The sequence below is a fragment of the Drosophila tropicalis genome, unplaced genomic scaffold (genome assembly GCF_018151085.1).
Source record: "Drosophila tropicalis isolate 14030-0801.00 unplaced genomic scaffold, ASM1815108v1 contig_158, whole genome shotgun sequence".
In the NCBI taxonomy this organism is placed as follows: Eukaryota; Metazoa; Arthropoda; class Insecta; order Diptera; family Drosophilidae; genus Drosophila; species Drosophila tropicalis.
In genome coordinates, this window is record NW_027172602.1 from 9,363,820 (window position 1) to 9,385,835 (window position 22,016).

At 38.9% G+C, this 22,016-nt stretch overlaps 4 protein-coding genes across 18 annotated transcripts in view; 2 read left to right on the forward strand and 2 right to left on the reverse strand.

The window, feature by feature from the left end:
• Nucleotides 1–1,780, reverse strand: part of eag (ether a go-go) — a 49,738-nt gene extending 47,958 nt beyond the window's left edge. For all 11 annotated transcript variants that reach the window (XM_068298127.1, XM_068298094.1, XM_068298110.1 and 8 more), the window contains exons 1-2: nucleotides 1,511–1,780; nucleotides 872–1,177 (exon numbers count right to left, since the gene is read on the reverse strand). The gene's annotated coding sequence lies outside the window, so the exon portion shown is untranslated. The remainder of the gene's footprint in view (nucleotides 1–871; nucleotides 1,178–1,510) is intronic.
• Nucleotides 1,781–2,200: 420 nt separating this feature from the next.
• Nucleotides 2,201–9,468, forward strand: pdgy (pudgy). Its single transcript, XM_068302663.1, has 6 exons — nucleotides 2,201–2,771; nucleotides 4,038–4,789; nucleotides 7,159–7,369; nucleotides 7,514–8,056; nucleotides 8,114–8,228; nucleotides 8,295–9,468. Exons 2-6 carry the CDS (start codon nucleotides 4,508–4,510, stop codon nucleotides 8,935–8,937), a joined length of 1,794 nt encoding a protein of 597 aa, XP_068158764.1. The 5' UTR covers nucleotides 2,201–2,771; nucleotides 4,038–4,507; the 3' UTR covers nucleotides 8,938–9,468.
• Nucleotides 9,469–14,124: 4,656 nt separating this feature from the next.
• Flo2 (flotillin-2) overlaps nucleotides 14,125–22,016 on the reverse strand; it is an 87,926-nt gene continuing 80,034 nt past the window's right edge. For 3 of the 5 annotated variants that reach the window (XM_068303002.1, XM_068303004.1, XM_068303003.1), the window contains exons 4-8: nucleotides 20,993–21,031; nucleotides 19,799–19,907; nucleotides 16,195–16,762; nucleotides 15,937–16,120; nucleotides 14,125–15,872 (exon numbers count right to left, since the gene is read on the reverse strand). In XM_068303002.1, the coding sequence (XP_068159103.1) occupies nucleotides 15,693–15,872; nucleotides 15,937–16,120; nucleotides 16,195–16,762; nucleotides 19,799–19,907; nucleotides 20,993–21,031 (1,080 nt within the window). In that variant the 3' untranslated portion in view covers nucleotides 14,125–15,692. Of the gene's footprint in view, nucleotides 15,873–15,936; nucleotides 16,121–16,194; nucleotides 16,763–16,889; nucleotides 17,382–19,798; nucleotides 19,908–20,992; nucleotides 21,032–22,016 lie in introns of those variants that run through there. The other 2 variants (XM_068303006.1, XM_068303007.1) reach the window with 2 other exon arrangements.
• Nucleotides 17,892–19,383, forward strand: LOC137586842 (neurofilament heavy polypeptide). The gene is given in 2 exon segments (XM_068303019.1): nucleotides 17,892–18,661; nucleotides 18,663–19,383. Coding segments are annotated over 2 exon segments (1,158 nt in total). The 5' UTR covers nucleotides 17,892–18,019; the 3' UTR covers nucleotides 19,179–19,383.

The following is a 22,016-nucleotide window of genomic DNA, read 5'->3' on the forward strand; positions in this document are numbered from 1 at the left end:
CTTGTCAAACTGTACATGTAAGTTGGAATGTGTGCGTGGTTGACACTTATGCAACCGCAAAAGGCACAATGAAGCATTTATTATAGGGGGGTTGGGGGGCGGGCGAAAAAAGAGACACACACCGCACACACACACACACACGCACACACACCAAGAGTTGTGCCATACCAAAGCTGACATAATTGCTTAGCTGGACCCACAATGGAGGAGCAAGAGAGAAAGAGAGAGAGAGAGTGAGTGAGAGTGTAAGTTATAAGAAATGGCGCATGGGGGTCGATGATGGGAGGGGTTTGGAGTTGGTCTTTCATTCTTTTCGGCTGACACACATTTCACTAACAAACAAAAGCACGCAAATTTAACTTCGTTTCTTGGCTCCGATGCCCTGCCCTGCCCACCGACCCGCCCACTCTTATTCCCTCTGTCCCCTCTATACACACACACACACAGACACATATATAAAAGTATATATGTATATATATCCCCTCTCACAACTTTGCATTTTCTTCGTCGTTTCGTGGTCGTTTCGTCGAATTCGTCGGTATGTCGGTTCATCGCCATCGTCGTCATACTCGTCCTCGTCATCGTGGTCTTTGTCGTCCTTTTTGTCGACTGGCTGACTGCCCGACTGGCTGGCTGGCTGGCTGGCTGGCTGACTGACTAAACAACAATTACAATTAGAAAGTGTGTTTATGCCGCTCGCTTCGTATCACTTTCGCATTTTCTTTTCTGCTACTTCTTCTGCTTTTTCTTACTGCTTCTTGTTCTCTTTCATTCGCTTTCCCCCTCACTTCTTTTCTCTGTTTCTGTTTCTGGCCAAAAAATGGAAAATTCAACTTCATTACACAATGTTCTTTTGCTGTTCGTTGCTTACCTTTTTTTTTCTTTCTTATTTTCCTTTTTTTTTTGTGGTTTTTGTTGCTTTTTGATTGCTTATATATGTATATACCTATGTGTGTGTAATATGTGGTGTGTGTATGTGTGTGTGTGTGTTTTTGTGTAATATATGTTTATGTGCATAGGTTATTCCTTCTGATTTTCGTGTTATTTCGGCTCATTCACTGTTTTCCTTTTTTAATTTTCTTGATTTGATTTTTCTTCTTTTGCTTTTTATTTGATTTTTCCTCTGTAATTAGTTTCGGACGCGTTTTCCGTATTTCACTCTTGCTCTTCATTTGCACTGGGTGAAGGAGACACAATAAACAAAAACACAACAACAGCAACAACAACAACAACAAAAAAAGGACCCACAATGGTAGGGTCGAACCGCAACAGCAAGAACAACAACAGAAAAAAAAAGACAAAAAAAAAACCAATAAATTATTATTATGATCGTTGTTTGGAGGATGTGTGCAACAATTGCCGACAATTCGACTCCTTCGTCCCGCCTTCGCCACTGTCAGGGCCTCCGCCTCCGCCACTGCCGTCACCCTGGTCCCGGCTCAGGCTCAGGCTCAGGCTCAGGCTTTGGCTCTGACTCTGCGGACGGCGATGGCTATGTCGATGGTCTCACAATGTGGCACGTGCGCGCCTCGATTCTTGTCTTTTGATTTGCCCCGTTATTTGCCGTGCTTCGAGCCAGCAGCAAGGAAGGACTCTTGTCCACCGGTCTCAGTTAGATTGGTAGTTGTTTTTCTTTTTATTTTTCTTTAATTCGCATAATTTATATTAATTTGTTATTATAAATTTTATAATATTTTTTAAATTTTATTTTCTCAGAGGCTAGTTTTTTTTTTTTGTTCGGTTTTCTTTACAAGACGCGAGTTGCGCGCCACTAAGCACCTAAAAGTAGACTACAAGCTGGTGTTGATTTGCGTTGCTTACGTTTCCTTTACGTCACTTGTCAGTGCTCTTACGCTGAGCATTACGCCATTACGGCAACAGCAGCGACCTCTGTAGTTGAAAACGAAAGCTTAGCTTAGGACAAAGCTAACGATGAAAGCTTAATATTGATTCGAATAAACCGAATCCACTAATATAATTATTGAACTAATTAGTTAATCGAGTACTAATTTATTCTAATAGCATCTCTCTAAAGATAGGTAAGATAATGACCAGTTATTGCTGCTCACCCAGCGTAGGTGTCTCTATATGTGTGTCCGTGTCCGTGTGTGTGTGTGTGTGTGTGTCCATCCCTTTTTTGCAAAAGAAGAAAACCACCCTCAAAAATCGAAAGGGGAAACCTTCAACAGTTGCCAAACGAACTTTGCTCAAACAACTACGTAATGAGCGGAGAATTAGGCGCCCTTTTTACCTTTTACGTCCAGACAGGTTGAATTTAATTAAACAACAAAAACGCAAAAGAAAACAAAAACTACTCTAATCAAATCAAATCAAATCAAATCAAACACAAACAGGCTTGCAGCAGCAAAAGCAGTTTAAATGCATTAAACAATTTCAAAAAACATAACAACAACAAAAACAACATATAAAAACAAAAACAAAAAGCAAGAAACACGCCTCAAAGCGAGTCAAACTGGTTTGCTGTTGCTGCAACATAAAAACAAGACAACAAAAAAACTACAAAAAATATATATAAAAAAACAAAAACGAACGAACAATTTAGACGACTTTGAGCTTGGGTACAAAGTTCAAAATCTACTTTTTTTGTTGTTTTTTTCAAGCAAAACACGTAAAATGCATGAATGCAAATATCAAAAAGCGACGAGTAAATGCTCTGCAATTTCATCCCAAGGTGGGACCAACTGTTGATCCATAACGTTAAGAAACAAACTACCAAGATATTTGAGGGAACACACACAAAATGAATACAAGTAAGAGCTGATCCAAATTTACTTTATATCCTCACACGGAGATGCATGCCTCGAATCCTTTCTCACTCTTAGGGATTCACAGTATTTGAAGCTGATACTCAAGAAGATTTCATAAGATTAAAGGTGAAATCGAGCAACTGTGGCATAACTTTTTAGGGGGTATCAGTTACATTTCATTTCCCGATTCATGTGAAATATATGTATAAACTTGTAAAAATGAGTCAATGACATGAAATTTCCCTTGATAACACACATGACACTTACACACTTACAGAAATACATGTGTGAGCACATGTGTAATACTTAATAAGAACTGAAAACTGCTTAGAAAGTATGAATCGGGGAAATCAAGGCCCATATGGAGACTGATGAAATCTTTAATATACCCCATTTACGGGAAGGGCATACAGCTGCAGGGTATTGAAATTGGAGAGAAAACGGAAAAGAGAGGCCGAGGAATGACAGAAAAATTGAAAAAGAAAATATACACCACATGTAAATCAAGTCACATTATGATGATCAAGGAGTGGGGGCGGGGGGGGATCGGGGGTGGCCTTGAGAGATATTCTTACTCTTTTTGTTGTTGCTTTAAAGTCTTCTGCCATTTGCCTGGCCATAACCAAGTTTCTTCCCATATACAAATGGATGTATGTATGTATGTATGTAGTTGTGGCTCTTGGCTCTTGGCACTGGGGAAACGCGGCCGAAAGAGGTGAATGCACTTCCAAACCATATCGAATTCATGTTAGATTCAATATTATTTTCACATGGTACATATATAGTTTTGAAAGGAAAATCAAGAGTTCCCTTGTTCGCCCAACGGGGCAAACAGGTGTTCTGCAATAGCCAATTGTACGTCAATTGTGAACAAAAATCAACCAAATAAACAATAATAAACACAGTGTACAGTACGAAGTACAACATTTTGTGATTTGACTTAGTTTCTTTTCCTGATAAGGAGGCTCACACACACACACACACACACACACAATGAAACGCCTTGTCATGCCCACAGTGTCGAAAAAAAGAAAGAATAGACGCAGACAACAATGATAAGATGAAGAAGTTAATCTACTAGTTAAACAGACTATTTACAACAATAATCGAAATGTTCATATAACAGTACACTGTTGGCCAAGATAAAAGAGAAAAGAACATGTCAACAGGGTCTAGTGCAGATGCACCATCTGTACATACATAGTTACATACCTATACATACATACACAAAAAATTGCATCACTTTTGACAACTCATTGGAATTTACAGTTGCAGCAGCAATAGCTGAGAGCCGGCCGGCAAGATGAACAGCTGAGATCAAGAGAGTGAGAGAGAGATTGTGAGAGAGACACAAAGAGAGTTATTGATACCAATGTAATGCAAGACACAAAGTAAAAAGGAACCCCCAAAAAAACACAAACGCCAACGCCGACGCCGACACCGACGCCAACACCGATCTCTGCCTCTCTGGCTTGCAGCCGCTCTTCTTCGTCTTTGTCTCCATCGCTGTCGTCTCCCTGTGTGGTGGTGGGCGTATGAGTGTGTGAGCTCTCATAGCATTTGCACGCTTACTGTGCTCCGCTGTGCGACGCCAACTAACAGTTGTGCCCCAGCACTCGACACCAGTAGACGTGTTGTGCCGCAAGAGTTCTCCTCCTCACGTATTCGCCCCATAGAGATCAACACACACACACACACACACACAATAATAACCAACGACAACCAAAACAACAAGAAATATGTATCCAGCTGCAGTCCAATTGTTGCGCCTGCGCAGTTCTTCAGCCATTGGCGGTATTGCCGCAAGTCGATCAATTACAACGAATCGTCGCCAAAGGAACACCAATACGGCCAGCGTGGAACGTGCCCAGAGCATCAGTGATACGGATAAATTTCTGCATTATAATTCCGAAGATGGTTACTATAAGACATCACCATACGATCCGATAGTTCCACAGAATTTACCCTTGCACGAATATGTTTGGCGAGATTTCAAGAAATGGGAAAACAAAACGGCAGCGGTAAGTAATCGAAATATGTAATCAAATAAAAGTGGCAATCGACAAACAGTTATTCAAGTGCATTGAAGTACAGGCACTTCAAAGGGTCTTTTGAATTTTAATCGAAACGTTTCGATAATCGGAATGATGATGATTTAGTTTAGTTTCGGTAGTTAAGAATCCTTTTGAGAAAGATGAGTAATTTAAAGATTCCAGTTTCCAGATTGTGTCCATGAATAAAGTAATTTAACTCGCTATCGGCATGCTGACGTCAAGTTGTCAATATTATCAGCAATATCGGTTTATTTGCATTCCTTTGTTATTTTTTTTTTTTTTTTTTTGTATAAAATGTCGGTTTATTGAACCTGAACCTACGTCTATATGTTTATATGGCCAAATGTCTTGACCCCCTTGTAGACATGGCAAGAAGAATGCCGTAGACCACGTCTCGTGCTGATAGCAAATGGCATAAACGTACTCGTAGTCGCAAATTCTTGGATGTCTTGGTGCATGTACGTACATATATGGGTCATTAATACTTATCGTAGAATAGTGGAAAAGGCGATAACTTGGACTTGGACATATCTCTGGAAACTATGTCTATTAACAGAACTAATGGCAGTCGACTAGTGACTGATAAGGGCGAAAGTGAAATAAATAATGTAGTAAAATCGAACGACCACCAGCAAGTGTAGCTATAGATAAGAATATAGTGTATATAGTGGGCGCCTGAGGGCAATTGAGAGGCCGGCGCCTCTGGCATCTGAGCAAATGGAGCAAATCTGAGGAAGTCTGTTTCCAACTTACATAAGCCTCACGACCTTCGCAAAATCGCTACAGATGAATGCACATACAGATTGCAATATGTAGTCTGTCTGTACTGTTTACAATTTTCACTTTCCACACACGCTAATAATGTGCAATTGTTTATTGGAATTGATTGCGGCGAACGTTGCTAGACGTTGCTCTAAATTAGTGCCTCAACGCCCGCCTCCAATCATGGGCAAGTAGTGAGTGCAAAGTTCGCCATGTACTGGATATCAAGGTGTTTGTAATCGATAGTGCATACAAGTTTTGCATTTTCCAACTGATAGTTGGAATTGATTTGATTTGTTTTGTTGTTGAAAATCATCTATATAAGTATATAGTCTCCTGAGCAGCATTTATCTTGCTAACGATCTTTGTTTTTGTGTTAGTCTCCGCTTGAATTAACTCAGCTTTTGATATAGTATATACTTATACATATGTAATGTATATAATGTTGGGGTACTGCTACCTTCCCCTTTTCATTCCTTATCCATATTTATATTCGCATCACTCTCGTGTAATTCATTTTTAATTGTCTAATTTAGATTGTTTTGTTTTCTTTAGCGAGCATCAAGAACGTCAACAAATTATACATGCAAACAAATACAAATACAAATATCTAAATATATATATATATATATATATGTATATACAAGTATAAAGATAGACACTGTCTATACCCTGTAAACAAGAAAAAGTCTCTTGAGTTATTTAGCCTTTAGTTAGGCCATGCATTAGTTGGCTTAAAAGGACATTAGATAGTTGTTAGTTAGAAGAAGTCTTTGGTTGATTTACTTAAAGGGTATTTACAAGTCGTTAGCAATTCAATTGATGATACCAAATTGTTTTACTTTTTTGTTTTGGACCGGCCTCCGTTCGCTCTCTTTTTGCTTGTTTTCTTCGCTCTTCGGTAAAAGTCAACAAACGCAACACACACACAGACATTGCGTGTGTGTGTGTGTGTGTGTAGTCACACTCGTTTTAGACTTTGCAGACTTTGTACTTTGCCCCACTGAACTTTGATCAGCAGCATCGACGGGCAGAGCAAGTCAAACGAAACGCGAAGCGGGGCCCCCACCACAACAGCAACAACAGCAACAACAAATTCTCTGATTTTATTTCAACTTGTATCTAACTACATATGTACATATGTGGGTGTGGGTGTGTTGTAGGTGTATTTTTTAAATTTAAACAAGTTAAAAACACAATTTCTGTTGTTGTTTTTATTATACTATATGGCTTGGCTTCGCTCTGCTTAGTTGAGAGACTCTATCTCTGTCCCCGCCGTCGCAACGCGTCGCATTTTGGGGTCTTTATTTATAATTCCTATTTTTATATTTATGCGATTTTTGACTGCGCAAAATTTTGGTTGCAAAAACACACACACACACACACACACATACAAGAAGGGGGACCAATTATTTTGGAAAATTATAATGTAGACAATAAATTCAAGCCCATTAGTGTTTGAGTGCTTCACATTGACCTTTAGCTTAGCCCTTGCCATAAACTTAAAACTTAAAACTAAAAACTCTATTTCCCCCTCTCTCTCTGTCTCTTTCTCCCTCTCTATCCAATTGTAGGTCTGTGTTATCACCGATCGCCAATATACATTTGCCCAATTGCGTGATGCCAGCGCTGCTCTTGCTGTGCGCCTGCAGACCAAATTCAAACTATTCAAGCCCGATGTCTTGGCTGTTTGTTTGCCCAATTTGCCAGAGTATCCGATTGCTGCTCTGGGTGCCATTGAAGCAGGCCTCACTGTGACAACAGTTAATCCCATTTATACGCCAGGTAATTAGCTAAACATAAATGGATTAATTGATCGTAAAACTCAGGTGTACAAAGTCGAAAGATCGCACAGAGATAAATGTACATACATATATATTTACTTTTACTGATTGCAAGTCTTAATTGTCTATATATTTCTGCTTTTAGATGAGATTGCACGTCAGCTGACCTTCAGTGATGCCAAATTTTTAATTGGAACAGCTCAGGGTTACGGCACATTGCGAGAGGCCTGCCAGCTGGCTGGCAAGCAATTACCGATTGCCGTAATCCGTACAAAAGCTGGTGAACCATTGCCGGAGGGAGCTATTGACTTTTATCAGTTAATTAGCACCGAGAATATCCGTTATGATGATCTTACCATTCCCAAGGATGCCAGTCCCGATGATATGGTGTTTCTGCCATTCTCTTCGGGCACCACCGGGTTGCCCAAGGGTGTCGTCTTGTCCCACAATAACATAACCAGCAACTGTGAGCAAGTTCAAACGGCATTGCCGGCAGATGATCCTGGTGTACAGGACACTCTACCGGGTGTTTTACCCTTCTTTCATATCTATGGCTTAACTGTGGTCATGTTGTCCAAATTGGGACAGGGAGCACGTTTGGCCACCATGCCCGCATTTAAGCCGGATGATTTTATGAAATCATTGGAAACCTACAGGGGAAGCATTTTGAATCTGGTGCCACCAATAGGTAAGTGAATCGAGGATGAATCTCATGCAAAACATGAAATTAATTGTCTGTGTGTAGCTCTCTTTATGATCAATCATCCGAAATTGACTCAGGAGACGGCCCCGGCCTTAAGGGTGGTGATGAGTGGTGCTGCACCCATTGGCCAACATGATGTGGAACGTTTTCTCCAAAAGTAAGTTGAATATGCATCAACGTAATCTCTGTCTTTGTCTAACATTCTGTTTCTTTTGTTGCGTAGGTTTCCAAATGTCAGTTTTAAGCAGGGTTACGGCATGACCGAAGCCTCGCCAGTTATATTATTGACGCCGCATGGCAATACCCGTTATGCCTCTACTGGTGTCCTTCCCGGCAGCACTGAATCCAAAATCGTGCCACTCGATGGCAACGATGCCAAGGGTCTTGGCCCACGCACCACCGGCGAATTGTGTGTCCGTGGTCCGCAAGTAATGTCTGGGTATTTGAACAACGATGAAGCCAATCAAGTGACTTTCTATCCGGGCAATTGGTTGCGTACTGGTGATGTGGCCTTCTATGACGAGGACGGTTATTTCTATATAACCGATCGCATGAAGGAACTTATCAAAGTCAAGGGCTTCCAGGTGCCCCCAGCCGAACTGGAGGCCGTTCTGCGCGATCATCCGAAAATCCTGGAAGCTGCTGTATTTGGCATACCCCATGAGCTGAATGGCGAGGCTCCACGTGCCATTGTGGCTTTGAGGCCAAATGAGACGGCCACCGCCGAGGAGATAGCCAGCTATGTTGCCCAGCGTGTGGCGCACTATAAGAAACTAGAGGGTGGCGTCATCTTTGTTGATGAAGTGCCCAAGAATCCCACTGGCAAGATATTGCGCAAGGATCTCAAGGCAAAGTATTCGGACTAAATAGACTTTAGGAGTTTGCATAACTATTTTTCTTTTTTGTTTTTTTTTTTTCTTTGTTTTCGTTTGCTCAGTATCTGTCTCTCCACATTTTGTTGTTTTGTGTCTGTGTGTGTGTGGAGAGGATATTATGCCCCAATTGCTGTGAGCAATGTAAACAAAATTGCATTTACGAAAATCTGTAGAATATATTTACACATAGATTGTAGGACGTAGGTATCTAGTAGTCACTCGATTGGTCCATAGTTTCTAAGATGTAGAATATTCAGAACTCGTAGGTTAAGCTTAATTATTCACAAACATATGCATATACACCTATATTATAATGTTGGACCTGAAAAAACACAGAGCGGACGATATTTTACTGTTAAAAGACCATGTTAGCATACTTATATATATACATACGTAAACAAATATGTTTTTTTTTTTTCTTTGTAAATTCGTAAGAATTACATACATATGCGCTACATTGTAAGTATTGTGAAATTCATGTTTTCAAATAAAGACAAACTGACCAATATACATAAACATAAATATATGTAAATGTTGCAAATCTATATGTAATTGGATTTAATCCGTTTTTCTGAAAGAGTCTACTAAGATTTGTCACACTTTTGCTAGCAGCAATACAAGTACAAGTATATATTTTATTTTAAATCGTAGAAAAGTAAGTAAATACATATGAGAAATATAAATTGAAATGTCCTGAAGTTAAAAAAAAATTATACCGATAAAAGTCCTTAACAACACCATCATCTCTTTTGCGAGACATCCAATTTCTCAAAAACTTTAAGTTTCCCAAAGGATATTCAAATCGACCCTAAAATGTCCAAGCTATGAGCATTTTTCTGTTTTTTGCACTTGTAATTTTTGCAAGTCCCAAATTGAATCAAAAGACCAAAAAAACTGTAGAAAACTATAAAATCCTTGATATCTCGACTCCCCGTAGGACTATCGCCATGTCCTTTGCACCCACTATAGTCCTTGATGATTCGAATCTTTTGACACCACCTTTGTCCTGATCCTTCAAAGGACTAACGAGATATTTGCCTTTTTTTTCTGAGACAAAAATGTCCTTTTATCTCAGCTTCCCGAAGGACTTTCCAGGATCTGTTAGTGGCAGTCGATGCGGGCCATCTAGGACTATCATTTGACCAAAGGACATTCTGATCGACCTTGAAATGGCCGAGTTATAAGGACATTTATGGTATTTTTGCGACTTTTTGGACATTTTTCTGACTTACCCCCCCTTACAAAAATTCGTGCACTATTTTTGGAAGGATATTGAAAATCCTTGAATGCAGATCGATAGTCCTGATCCTGGAGGATCCGAAAAGGTATGTCCTGTAAAAATCGGTTAACGTCCTGCCATGATATGGACTCGAGAAGATTATCCTTTTTTCGTTTTTTAGCTCTAGAATCCACAAATCTTGGCGCAGGACGAAAGGACATGGTTTCCTAGAATGTCCTTAATGTACTCTATCGATTGGCATCAAAAAAAGTTGGGGTCATCTAAGGATGCAGGACATGCAATTTTTTGAAAACATCCTTTTTCTCAGCTACCCGAAGGACATTCCAGGACATGGCGATACGAATAGATGCGCATTGGCAAGGACTTCCATCATGCCAAAGGATATCGAAATAATCCTTCAAATGACTGTGTTATTAGCACTTTTCTGTTTTTTGCACTTGTAATTTTTGCAAGTCCCAAATTGAATCAAAAGACCAAAAAAACTGTAGAAAACTATAAAATCCTTGATATCTCGACTCCCCGTAGGACTATCGCCATGTCCTTTGCACCCACTATAGTCCTTGATGATTTGAATCTTTTGACACCACCTTTGTCCTGATCCTTCAAAGGACTAACGAGATATTTGCCTTTTTTTCTGAGACAAAAAAGTCCTTTTATCTCAGCTTCCCGAAGGACTTTCCAGGATCTGTTAGTGGCAGTCGATGCGGGCCATCTAGGACTATCATTTGACCAAAGGACATTCTGATCGACCTTGAAATGGCCGAGTTATAAGGACATTTATGGTATTTTTTGCGACTTTTTGGCCGTTTTTCCGACTCACCCCCTTACAAAAATTCGTGCACTTTTTTTGGAAGAATATTGAAAATCCTTGAATGCAGATCGATAGTCCTGATCCTGGAGGATCCGAAAAGGTAAGTCCTGTAAAAATCGGTTAACGTCCTGCCATGATATGGACTCGAGAAGATTATCCTTTTTTCGTTTTTTAGCTCTAGAATCCACAAATCTTGGCGCAGGACGAAAGGACATGGTTTCCTAGAATGTCCTTAATGTACTCTATCGATTGGCATCAAAAAAAGTTGGGGTCATCTAAGGATGCAGGACATGCAATTTTTTGAAAACATCCTTTTTCTCAGCTACCCGAAGGACATTCCAGGACATGGCGATACGAATAGATGCGCATTGGCAAGGACTTCCATCATGCCAAAGGATATCAAAATAATCCTTCAAATGACTGTGTTATTAGCACTTTTCTGTTTTTTGCACTTGTAATTTTTGCAAGTCCCAAATTGAATCAAAAGACCAAAAAAACTGTAGAAAACTATAAAATCCTTGATATCTCGACTCCCCGTAGGACTATCGCCATGTCCTTTGCACCCACTATAGTCCTTGATGATTTCGAATCTTTTGACACCACCTTTGTCCTGATCCTTCAAAGGACTAACGAGATATTTGCCTTTTTTTCTGAGACAAAAAAAGTCTTTTTATCTCAGCTTCCCGAAGGACTTTCCAGGATCTGTTAGTGGCAGTCGATGCGGGCCATCTAGGACTATCATTTGACCAAAGGACATTCTGATCGACCTTGAAATGGCCGAGTTATAAGGACATTTATGGTATTTTTGCGACTTTTTGGCCGTTTTTCCGACTCACCCCCTTACAAAAATTCGTGCACTTTTTTTGGAAGGATATTGAAAATCCTTGAATGCAGATCGATAGTCCTGATCCTGGAGGATCCGAAAAGGTAAGTCCTGTAAAAATCGGTTAACGTCCTGCCATGATATGGACTCGAGAAGATTATCCTTTTTTCGTTTTTTAGCTCTAGAATCCACAAATCTTGGCGCAGGACGAAAGGACATGGTTTCCTAGAATGTCCTTAATGTACTCTATCGATTGGCATCAAAAAAGTTGGGGTCATCTAAGGATGCAGGACATGCAATTTTTTGAAAACATCCTTTTTCTCAGCTACCCGAAGGACATTCCAGGACATGGCGATACGAATAGATGCGCATTGGCAAGGACTTCCATCATGCCAAAGGATATCAAAATAATCCTTCAAATGACTGTGTTATTAGCACTTTTCTGTTTTTTGCACTTGTAATTTTTGCAAGTCCCAAATTGAATCAAAAGACCAAAAAAATTGTAGAAAACTATAAAATCCTTGATATCTCGACTCCCCGTAGGACTATCGCCATGTCCTTTGCACCCACTATAGTCCTTGATGATTTGAATCTTTTGACACCACCTTTGTCCTGATCCTTCAAAGGACTAACGAGATATTTGCCTTTTTTTCTGAGACAAAAAAGTCCTTTTATCTCAGCTTCCCGAAGGACTTTCCAGGATCTGTTAGTGGCAGTCGATGCGGGCCATCTAGGACTATCATTTGACCAAAGGACATTCTGATCGACCTTGAAATGGCCGAGTTATAAGGACATTTATGGTATTTTTGCGACTTTTTGGCCATTTTTCCGACTCACCCCCTTACAAAAATTCGTGCACTATTTTTGGAAGGATATTGAAAATCCTTGAATGCAGATCGATAGTCCTGATCCTGGAGGATCCGAAAAGGTAAGTCCTGTAAAAATCGGTTAACGTCCTGCCATGATATGGACTCGAGAAGATTATCCTTTTTTCGTTTTTTAGCTCTAGAATCCACAAATCTTGGCGCAGGACGAAAGGACATGGTTTCCTAGAATGTCCTTAATGTACTCTATCGATTGGCATCAAAAAAGTTGGGGTCATCTAAGGATGCAGGACATGCAATTTTTTGAAAACATCCTTTTTCTCAGCTACCCGAAGGACATTCCAGGACATGGCGATACGAATAGATGCGCATTGGCAAGGACTTCCATCATGCCAAAGGATATCGAAATAATCCTTCAAATGACTGTGTTATTAGCACTTTTCTGTTTTTTGCACTTGTAATTTTTGCAAGTCCCAAATTGAATCAAAAGACCAAAAAAACTGTAGAAAACTATAAAATCCTTGATATCTCGACTCCCCGTAGGACTATCGCCATGTCCTTTGCACCCACTATAGTCCTTGATGATTCGAATCTTTTGACACCACCTTTGTCCTGATCCTTCAAAGGACTAACGAGATATTTGCCTTTTTTTTCTGAGACAAAAAAGTCCTTTTATCTCAGCTTCCCGAAGGACTTTCCAGGATCTGTTAGTGGCAGTCGATGCGGGCCATCTAGGACTATCATTTGACCAAAGGACATTCTGATCGACCTTGAAATGGCCGAGTTATAAGGACATTTATGGTATTTTTGCGACTTTTTGGCCGTTTTTCCGACTCACCCCCTTACAAAAATTCGTGCACTATTTTTGGAAGGATATTGAAAATCCTTGAATGCAGATCGATAGTCCTGATCCTGGAGGATCCGAAAAGGTAAGTCCTGTAAAAATCGGTTAACGTCCTGCCATGATATGGACTCGAGAAGATTATCCTTTTTTCGTTTTTTAGCTCTAGAATCCACAAATCTTGGCGCAGGACGAAAGGACATGGTTTCCTAGAATGTCCTTAATGTACTCTATCGATTGGCATCAAAAAAAGTTGGGGTCATCTAAGGATGCAGGACATGCAATTTTTTGAAAACATCCTTTTTCTCAGCTACCCGAAGGACATTCCAGGACATGGCGATACGAATAGATGCGCATTGGCAAGGACTTCCATCATGCCAAAGGATATCGAAATAATCCTTCAAATGACTGTGTTATTAGCACTTTTCTGTTTTTTGCACTTGTAATTTTTGCAAGTCCCAAATTGAATCAAAAGACCAAAAAAACTGTAGAAAACTATAAAATCCTTGATATCTCGACTCCCCGTAGGACTATCGCCATGTCCTACGAGAATTTTTCACTTTTTTCGATTCGTAATTTTAAGCTTACTGATCTAGAAAGCATACGTCTAGGGTTACAAAACAAATATCAATGCCAGTGTTGAACATTGAAAATGTAATGTTAACATTAGATTTATTTAAATAATGTGAAAAAGTAACTATTATAGATTATTTTTCAATTTATTTATTTACGACAAAATACACAAAAATGTTTAGATTTGATTTATTTTAGTTGTTACTGTGGTTTCTTTTGTTTTTGTTTTGTATTAGGTTTCTTGCACTTTTACAATTGCTGTTGTTTGTTCTTTTCTTGGTTTTGCTCGCACTTACATAATATACAGTTAGAAAAATGTTGATGTAATTGAATTAAAGATAGATTTATCAATGCTCTTGTTATGTGTAGATGGTCTTCTTTTTTTTTTTTTTTAAATTTTTAAAGTGTATATTTATATATAATTAATTTTGCTGCTTTTGAATTTTAGATTCGAGTGTTCATTACATTTAAATGATTTTAATTATACTAGCGGAACAAAAGTCAAAAAGGAATTTTTAAAATTTATATATTTAATGAATTGAGGAGAAAAACCAAAATGATGGAGTCCAAAAAATTGCTTTAACTAAATTTAAGTTAAGATATACATATACATTTGCGTTATTTCTAAATTTCTTGAATGTAGTATTTACTAAAAATTAAATGAGAACAAAAAAAAAAAGTCAAGACACATAAACAAACATATTGCAGATGAATAATATAAAAATATAAGTGTAAGTAAAAAAGTGTACAACAAAATTCGATCCCTTTACGTACAACTGTGTGTGTGTGTGTGTGTGTGTAGTTATCATTGTGATTGGAAGAGCGGCGACTTGGCGGCGGCATCAATGAAATTTCAACAGTGCCGGAAAGCGTTGCAATAAACATGCTTTTGCCTCTTTGGCACACTTATTATATTTGGTTAAAGAGGCAGTAAAAATATTTTTTTGTACGTGTGGCAAAGCAAAATGCGAGCATGAGTATTACATCACTTTACAACACTGGCCAGTGGAGTATTATGTGCGCGTGTCTCTGTGTGAACAGTGGGTTTTCTCTGATAAGTACGTATATACATATATGTATGTACACAGATACATATATATATATATATATATAAATTATATGAATGTATATTTAAGTGTATATATATGTATATATATATAAATATATCTAACACTCTGCACAATATCATTTTTTGTAGTTACATTATATATATATATTTTTTTTTTCCGGTTTTTTTCTTCTTTTGTTTAATTTTTTTTTGTTGGTTTTTGTTTTTCTTTTTTTGGTTTCATCTGCTTAAACGAGATAAAGGCCACAAAATGCGTTTTTTGCGTGCGAAATGCATTAAATTTGTTAATTGTTATCAATTTGCTTTCGATTGAATATCGGAGTACATTTTGCCTATATATTTTTTTGGGGATTGATGATGCTACCGCTCGGCGTCTCGCTCTAACAAATGCGTCCTCTCTCTCTCTCTCTCTCTCTCTCTCTCTCTCTATGTATGTCTAGCTATGGCTCTTTTACTTTCTTTGTATCTCTATCTATCTTTTTCTTTCTCGTTTTTACGGGTGATGTTACGTCGTGATCGTCATTATGGCCATTTGTTCGTGTTGTTGCTGTCGTGTCCGTAGATTTCACGCCTTAGCTCCTGGAATTTTCGACAGTACTTTTGATAAATCGACACCAGTCAATGCATTAATCGATGGCGGCAATTGGGCCACCAGACGTGTCACATCATTGGTAATATTATCGTTGCCACCAATGAGTACAATCTCATCGGTCTTGGCCAATGGGGCAGCCACTTCGGCAGCAATCTTAAAAGGAATAGAGAGAAACGATTAGACGAGTGACGACACATTTGGAATGAACAATACTCACCTTGGGTAGAGATTCAAGAACAATATTCATGATTGCCGCATCGCCATACTGTTTATAGACATGGGCCTTCATTCGCATACGTTCGGCCTCAGCTTTGCCCACCAGTTCAATGGCATGAGCCTCCGCTGAACCGATTTTCCTAATGCGTTCCGCTTCAGCACGGGCACTTTCGATGGTCTGACACCTGAAGGAAGATGGTTAAAAGGACATTGTTATTATTTAGCCAACCAAGAGTTTAGTTTATCCATGGTCTCTCACTGTTTTCCCTGGGCCATTGTCTGGACACGATAGGCCTCCGCTTCGGCTGGCAGTTTCACAGTGCCCATCAACTCGCGATCCTTACGCTGGACTTCCTGTGACTCGATCTCAATCTGCTTACGCCTCTCAACCACCTCAATTTGGATCTCCTCGTTACGTATCTTCTGACGTATTTTCGCTGCCTGCAGTTCGTAGGCCAATTGCGATTCAGCCTTGGCCGTATTGATCTCCTGATCGAAATTGGCCTTCTGCAGCTTATACATGCGTGTGTTGTCCTCGATTTTCGTGTCGGTCGAATATTTCACATCCATGGCACTCTTCTCGCACTCGGCCTCCCGAATGCCAGCATCTCGATTCGCCTCGGCCACACCGGCATCGGCATCGCGCTTCACCACCGCCGTCTGGGCCTTGCCCAGCGAGGCCAAATATTGGACATCATCGTACACATCCTTAATGGTGAACGAAAGGATCTCGATGCCCATGCGTCCGACATCAGGAGCGGCCACTTCGCGTACCAGTGCGGCGAACTGATCGCGGTCTTTGTACACCTCTTCGACTGTAAGCGTTCCTGTTTAACAATAGAAATGGAATTGAATGAGAATGGGGTAGGTAAATTAATCGATATTAATTAATGGCCGAAACACAAAACAAGGTCAAAAGTTGGTCAATTGATTTGGTGTACATTAATTGCTTACCGACGGACCACCAAACAGGTAACGCCCACTATCATGGCCACCTTAAACGCGCCTATCCACACGGCGGACATATTCCGTTGCTGCCAACTGTTGCCTGCCTAAGCCCCTCTACAGAAATTAATGAGTTTCGCGAGGTTCTTGTTAAACACTTGCTTCTTTATTCTGGCCACTTATCGCTAAAGTGTCTTCTTCTTTCTCTATTAGTCTTGACGTCATTTGACGCAGTCTTATCTCGCTAGCCCTCAATTGACGTCACTTGCGCTAGACCATCTAAAATGTTACACTTATCTGATCGATTTGTAATTAATAATTCAATATAAGTAAAACATAAACTTTCACATCCCCCCCAGCAGCAGCGGCAGCAGCAGCGGCGATGTCAAGGTTACAATTGCTTACAATCTATTGGAAACACACGACATTTTTCACACGCAAAGTCTATATAGATATCGACTAGACTAGACTAGAACGAGACCACTAAGTATACGACCATAACGTGAGACGTTGAGCTTACAACTGACACTGACAAACTGAGACGTAGACAGAGACCAAGACCTACACTGCGACAGAGGCAGAGGCAGAAACGGTGGCAGAGGCAAATGCTGATGGGTTAGTTATTGTTGTTCATTGTAATATTGCTTGGCGGGCAAATTAATAACACTTTGAAACGTTGCCTAGAACTTAGTTCAATGTACCCATCAAGTTTAGTTTGATTAACCCATAAAAAAAAGCCAATTGCTTGTCAAGGTTAACAAAAACAAAACAAAAACCCTATAAAATGGTCAAGTTTCTAACTTGGAGTATGATGAATAGAAAGATTTCAAATACTGGTTTAATTAAACCATTAAAAAAGGGTCATAAGAAAAGCGAAATTACTCAGAGAACTTAATTATATATTAGATATATAAAATCTACATTTCAAAATAGATTTCAAAAGATATTGCATGGAGTAGCCTCTGACTATTTAATCATACAAATCACACTCACTTGTTTGGGCATGTGTCCAAGTGTAGTTCAGTATAAATTTGTTCACACATATAGCACTACATCATCCTTTCCACATAAATAAATAAAAAAAAACCAAACCAAAACCAAACAAAACAAAAACTAAAGTCCTGAATCTCAAACCAAAAATGTCTTCGAATCGCGTCAATCGTTATGGACGTGACTTTTTGCAGGAAAACAAACAGAAAGTGGCCCACTGGGAGACCAATGGACGACTGACGGCCGCTGCAGCTGCGAAACGTGTGAATCTATGGCGTCCTGTTGTAAAGCACTATTCCTCAGGACTGCGTCCGTTTGGCCATACGAGTACTAATACTCGTACACGCAACTCTGTGCCATCACATGAATCGGGTGAAATGCATTCGGGACTGGCCCAGCCGTACGGTTTCTTTCCGGAGGAGCGACCAGTGTGTCCACCGACACGTGCAGCCAGACAAACGGCCAAGAATCAAAAGGAAATGGGGGATGAGAAGGTTCGCCAGGGCGGTGGCTATTCCAATCGTACGGGCAAGCAAACACAGATCCAAACCCAATCCCAGGCGGAGGATACCAAGGATTCGCGTTTCGCAAAAAAATCTCTGGCCAAAAGTGATCAGCAGCAAGCAGGACAATTGGAGCAAGTCGAGCAGCCACCAACGTCGTTGGCGGTCCCCAAACAGACTTATGATGAAGATGATGCCCTCTCGGTGTACTCGATGAGATCAAAAGCTTCGCGACGCTCAAACATATCGAAAATTTCGAAAAAATCCTCTCTACATTTGGCAGGGGGAAGGCGACGAGGAGGCTCCTTTAAGTGCTCGCAGTAACTCCTCATTGAAGACTGTCAAATCAGCAGCTACAGTTAGATCAACATGCAGTGTCAAATCTCGGGCCACCATCAAGTCCGTGGAGTCCGTTAAGTCTCAGGCCACACTCAAGTCCCATATGTCGCATAAGTCGAACGCCACAATAAAGTCGAGGGCCTTATCCACAGCCAGATCGGAGGTCAGTCGTCGCTCTGTGGCAGGCGGCGAATCATCCATGCCCCAGAAGAGTTCATCTACAACAGGACACCTGGAGAGCCCTTGTTGTTGTCACCAGCAGAGTCACATGGAAAACGAGCGTCTGGCTGCCTTGAATGAAGCCCACTACAAGTACGGCAAACTGATTGAGGAGTATAATCATATGCCCGTTTCGGAGCCCACATTGCGGGTACGTAATCGAAAGATTGCCATCGAACGGGAACTCGATCAATTGGACTACGCCATCAATATGTATGATCACGCTCATATGCATTACAGACGCTGATCTCTGGATTTTGTTATAGTTTTGTGTTCGAGAAAGTTCCGTTTCCCCCCTTTGTTGTTTTTTCTTTGTGTCAAAGAAAAGTTTTATTCAAAATTATGTTGAATGCTCTAAGCTAACCATCGACCATTAAAACAAAAACAAAACCAAAAAATGCTTATTGTGGTCGAAATTTTAAATAGAAGAGCAGCAGTACCCAAAAAAACAACTATTGTCTATTTGTTTCACTTAATTTGCTAAACCTATATGTAGAAATGTTTCTATCTTACGAGAGAATGTGCTCATACATCATTAGATTCACCTGTTGGCACGTATTGTGGAACTTATTCGGGGTCCTTATGATTGCCTTTAAAAGGAAACTGTTTTGCCATTCATAAGGTTTAATAACGATTTCTTCGCTTAACTTTACATTGAAATATTTCATCCTACTACTTCTCATTCTTTTCGATTTTGAAAACAAACTTTTATCATTTTTTGCGATATTCGTTTTAGTGTTGGCATCAAAAAGTATGCAACACTTTTTGTTAGCTTCAAACTAGCTGACATTGTTGTATTTAAAAGACCTTCAGCCTAAAGTTACAGTTATGTATATGTATATGTATGTATGCAGATATGTCACTTACCCAATATGGCACGCAAATGACCTTCTAGAGTTTGTAGAATTGTTTGTTTGATCTCCTTAACACTCTTGCCCAGAAATTGTTCACTGGCAGTGCCCAACAGTTCGTCGGCCTGATGATGAAAATAATAAACATTCATCATCTGTGTGCAAAAGTGTGTATGTGTGTGTGTGTGTGTGTGCGTTTTGTATATGTATTGTATGTGTTGTTTTGTATTTTGTGTGTATGTGTGTGTGTGTGTGTGTGTGTGCGCATATATATGATCATCGATTGGGTTAGGGTATTTAAATACATAAAATGATTAAATGAATTATTTTATTTTACCCAGAACCAAACAAACACACACAGCCACACACCCACACACATTTACCAGACACACACACACACACACACACAGATATAAACATTGATCAACGTTAACATAGATAACCATAGCAGTAACGGTAAATGGTAGCATTAGTAGAGCAGATTTTTAGGCGCAATTTCAATCAAATGATGTTGTGAGTTCAATTTTGATTGATATTTCATTTACAGTTTTTATTTTTTTTTTTTTTTTGGTTTTGCGGATTAGTTTTGATGATGAGTCGAGGTTGAAGTTGAGACGAGGAGTCGTACGATCGCAGGGTAAATTAGTTGATTGATTTTTTTTTTTTTGTGTTGTGGTTGTTGGTAGTAGAGTAGAGAAAAAGTAGAAAAAAAAAGAGTAGAACACAAATATGTCAAAATGGTACGGTTTAGAGTTTTTGTGGTTGGTTTTTTTTCTTTCTTTTTTTTTTTCGTATGTATGTATATGAAGGAATGTATGAGTGTATCTTAGAGATAAAATGAATGTATGTAATCTAACAAGTTCGTGTTTTTATTATTTTGCATGCCGCTAAATTGCATGAAAAATTATAAATGAAAATTTACAATACAAATAATAATAATTGTGCTCTAATGAATATTTCTGTGTGTCAGTGTGTGCATGTGTGTGTGTGTGCGTGCATGTTTAGTTGTGTGTGTCTCTGATATATGTATGTATGATATTAATATATTTAAGATTACATTATGATTAACTAAAGCCGAATAGAATACAAACAAATCCACAAAACAAAAATATATAGATAATCCTCTTAATTTTTCATAGAAGAGAGCGAAACATTTTGAAAATTAAAGCCAATTTAACCAAAAAGCAAACAGAAAACTCATTAAACATACCTCGTCATTATTATAATCTTTATTCTTATACGATGATGACTGTAAAAATCAATAAATGATATCATTCAGTTTGGGGGGATATGTACGAGGGAAAGGCGCAATTTAAACAAAATAAAACATATATGTATTTGTAAGTGTTGAAAAATATCGAATTCTCAGATTATTCACCACAGATTTGGGAACATTTGTGATGCAAAGTGAGTGCATTGCATGTGGACAACACAAAAAGTGTGGGGGAAAACCGATAACCGGTGAGTGAATCGAATGCTTAGGATCTTGGTTAATAATATTAAGAACAAGGAATATCACTAAAATGAACTAATGCTCATGTGTTGGCTAAATTCGAAAATTAAACTAATAACAACAATTAAAATGATCGATTCAAAAGTAATGCAAGTAAATGTTGTAATATCTTTGAGAAACATCAGGAAAACAAACCAAACGAAAATAAAACATTCTAAACAAAAGGAAAACCAAAATTTGCACAATTATTAATTAAGTGATAAATAACAACAAAAATTGATGAATTTTTGATAGTTTCAATGCTACAGATCTATATATATACATATATGATCTAAACTTACTTTGTATTGGATAGATCTAAGGCGTTTGCAAGGCTAAATTCAAATTATGATTTTGTAAAACTAAATTTTACTTGAGGGAGGGGCGAATAAAAACATTTGTATAAAAAATGTACACAAAAACAAATAGAAGGCCAAATATGGATTAAAAATGGAACGATATTTAATTGATTTATATAAGTATATAGAGATAAGATATATTAAGCGACTCTACATTATGCTACCAACTGCATGCTGTAAGGCTAATAATGAATATATGTAAATATATATAGTTATATTGGTTATAATTTTAATATATAGAAATTTTTGGATAGAAACTTGCATTAAACAAAAAACTCAAAGTCGGTTCAAGCTTCAATTGGTAAATTGTTTTCATACATATGTAACTCGAATGAGTGAAACTCAACGGGGAAAATAGAGAATGTCAGAGAGAGGTGCTAGAA

Bases quoted from the DNA above. Each gene is read 5' to 3' on its own strand.
- pdgy (XM_068302663.1), top strand. From the start codon at position 4,508: ATGTATCCAGCTGCAGTCCAATTGTTGCGCCTGCGCAGTTCTTCAGCC. The intron at 4,790-7,158 runs GTAAGTAATCGA...ATCCAATTGTAG, and splicing joins GGGAAAACAAAACGGCAGCG to GTCTGTGTTATCACCGATCG. The intron at 7,370-7,513 runs GTAATTAGCTAA...TTCTGCTTTTAG, and splicing joins TAATCCCATTTATACGCCAG to ATGAGATTGCACGTCAGCTG.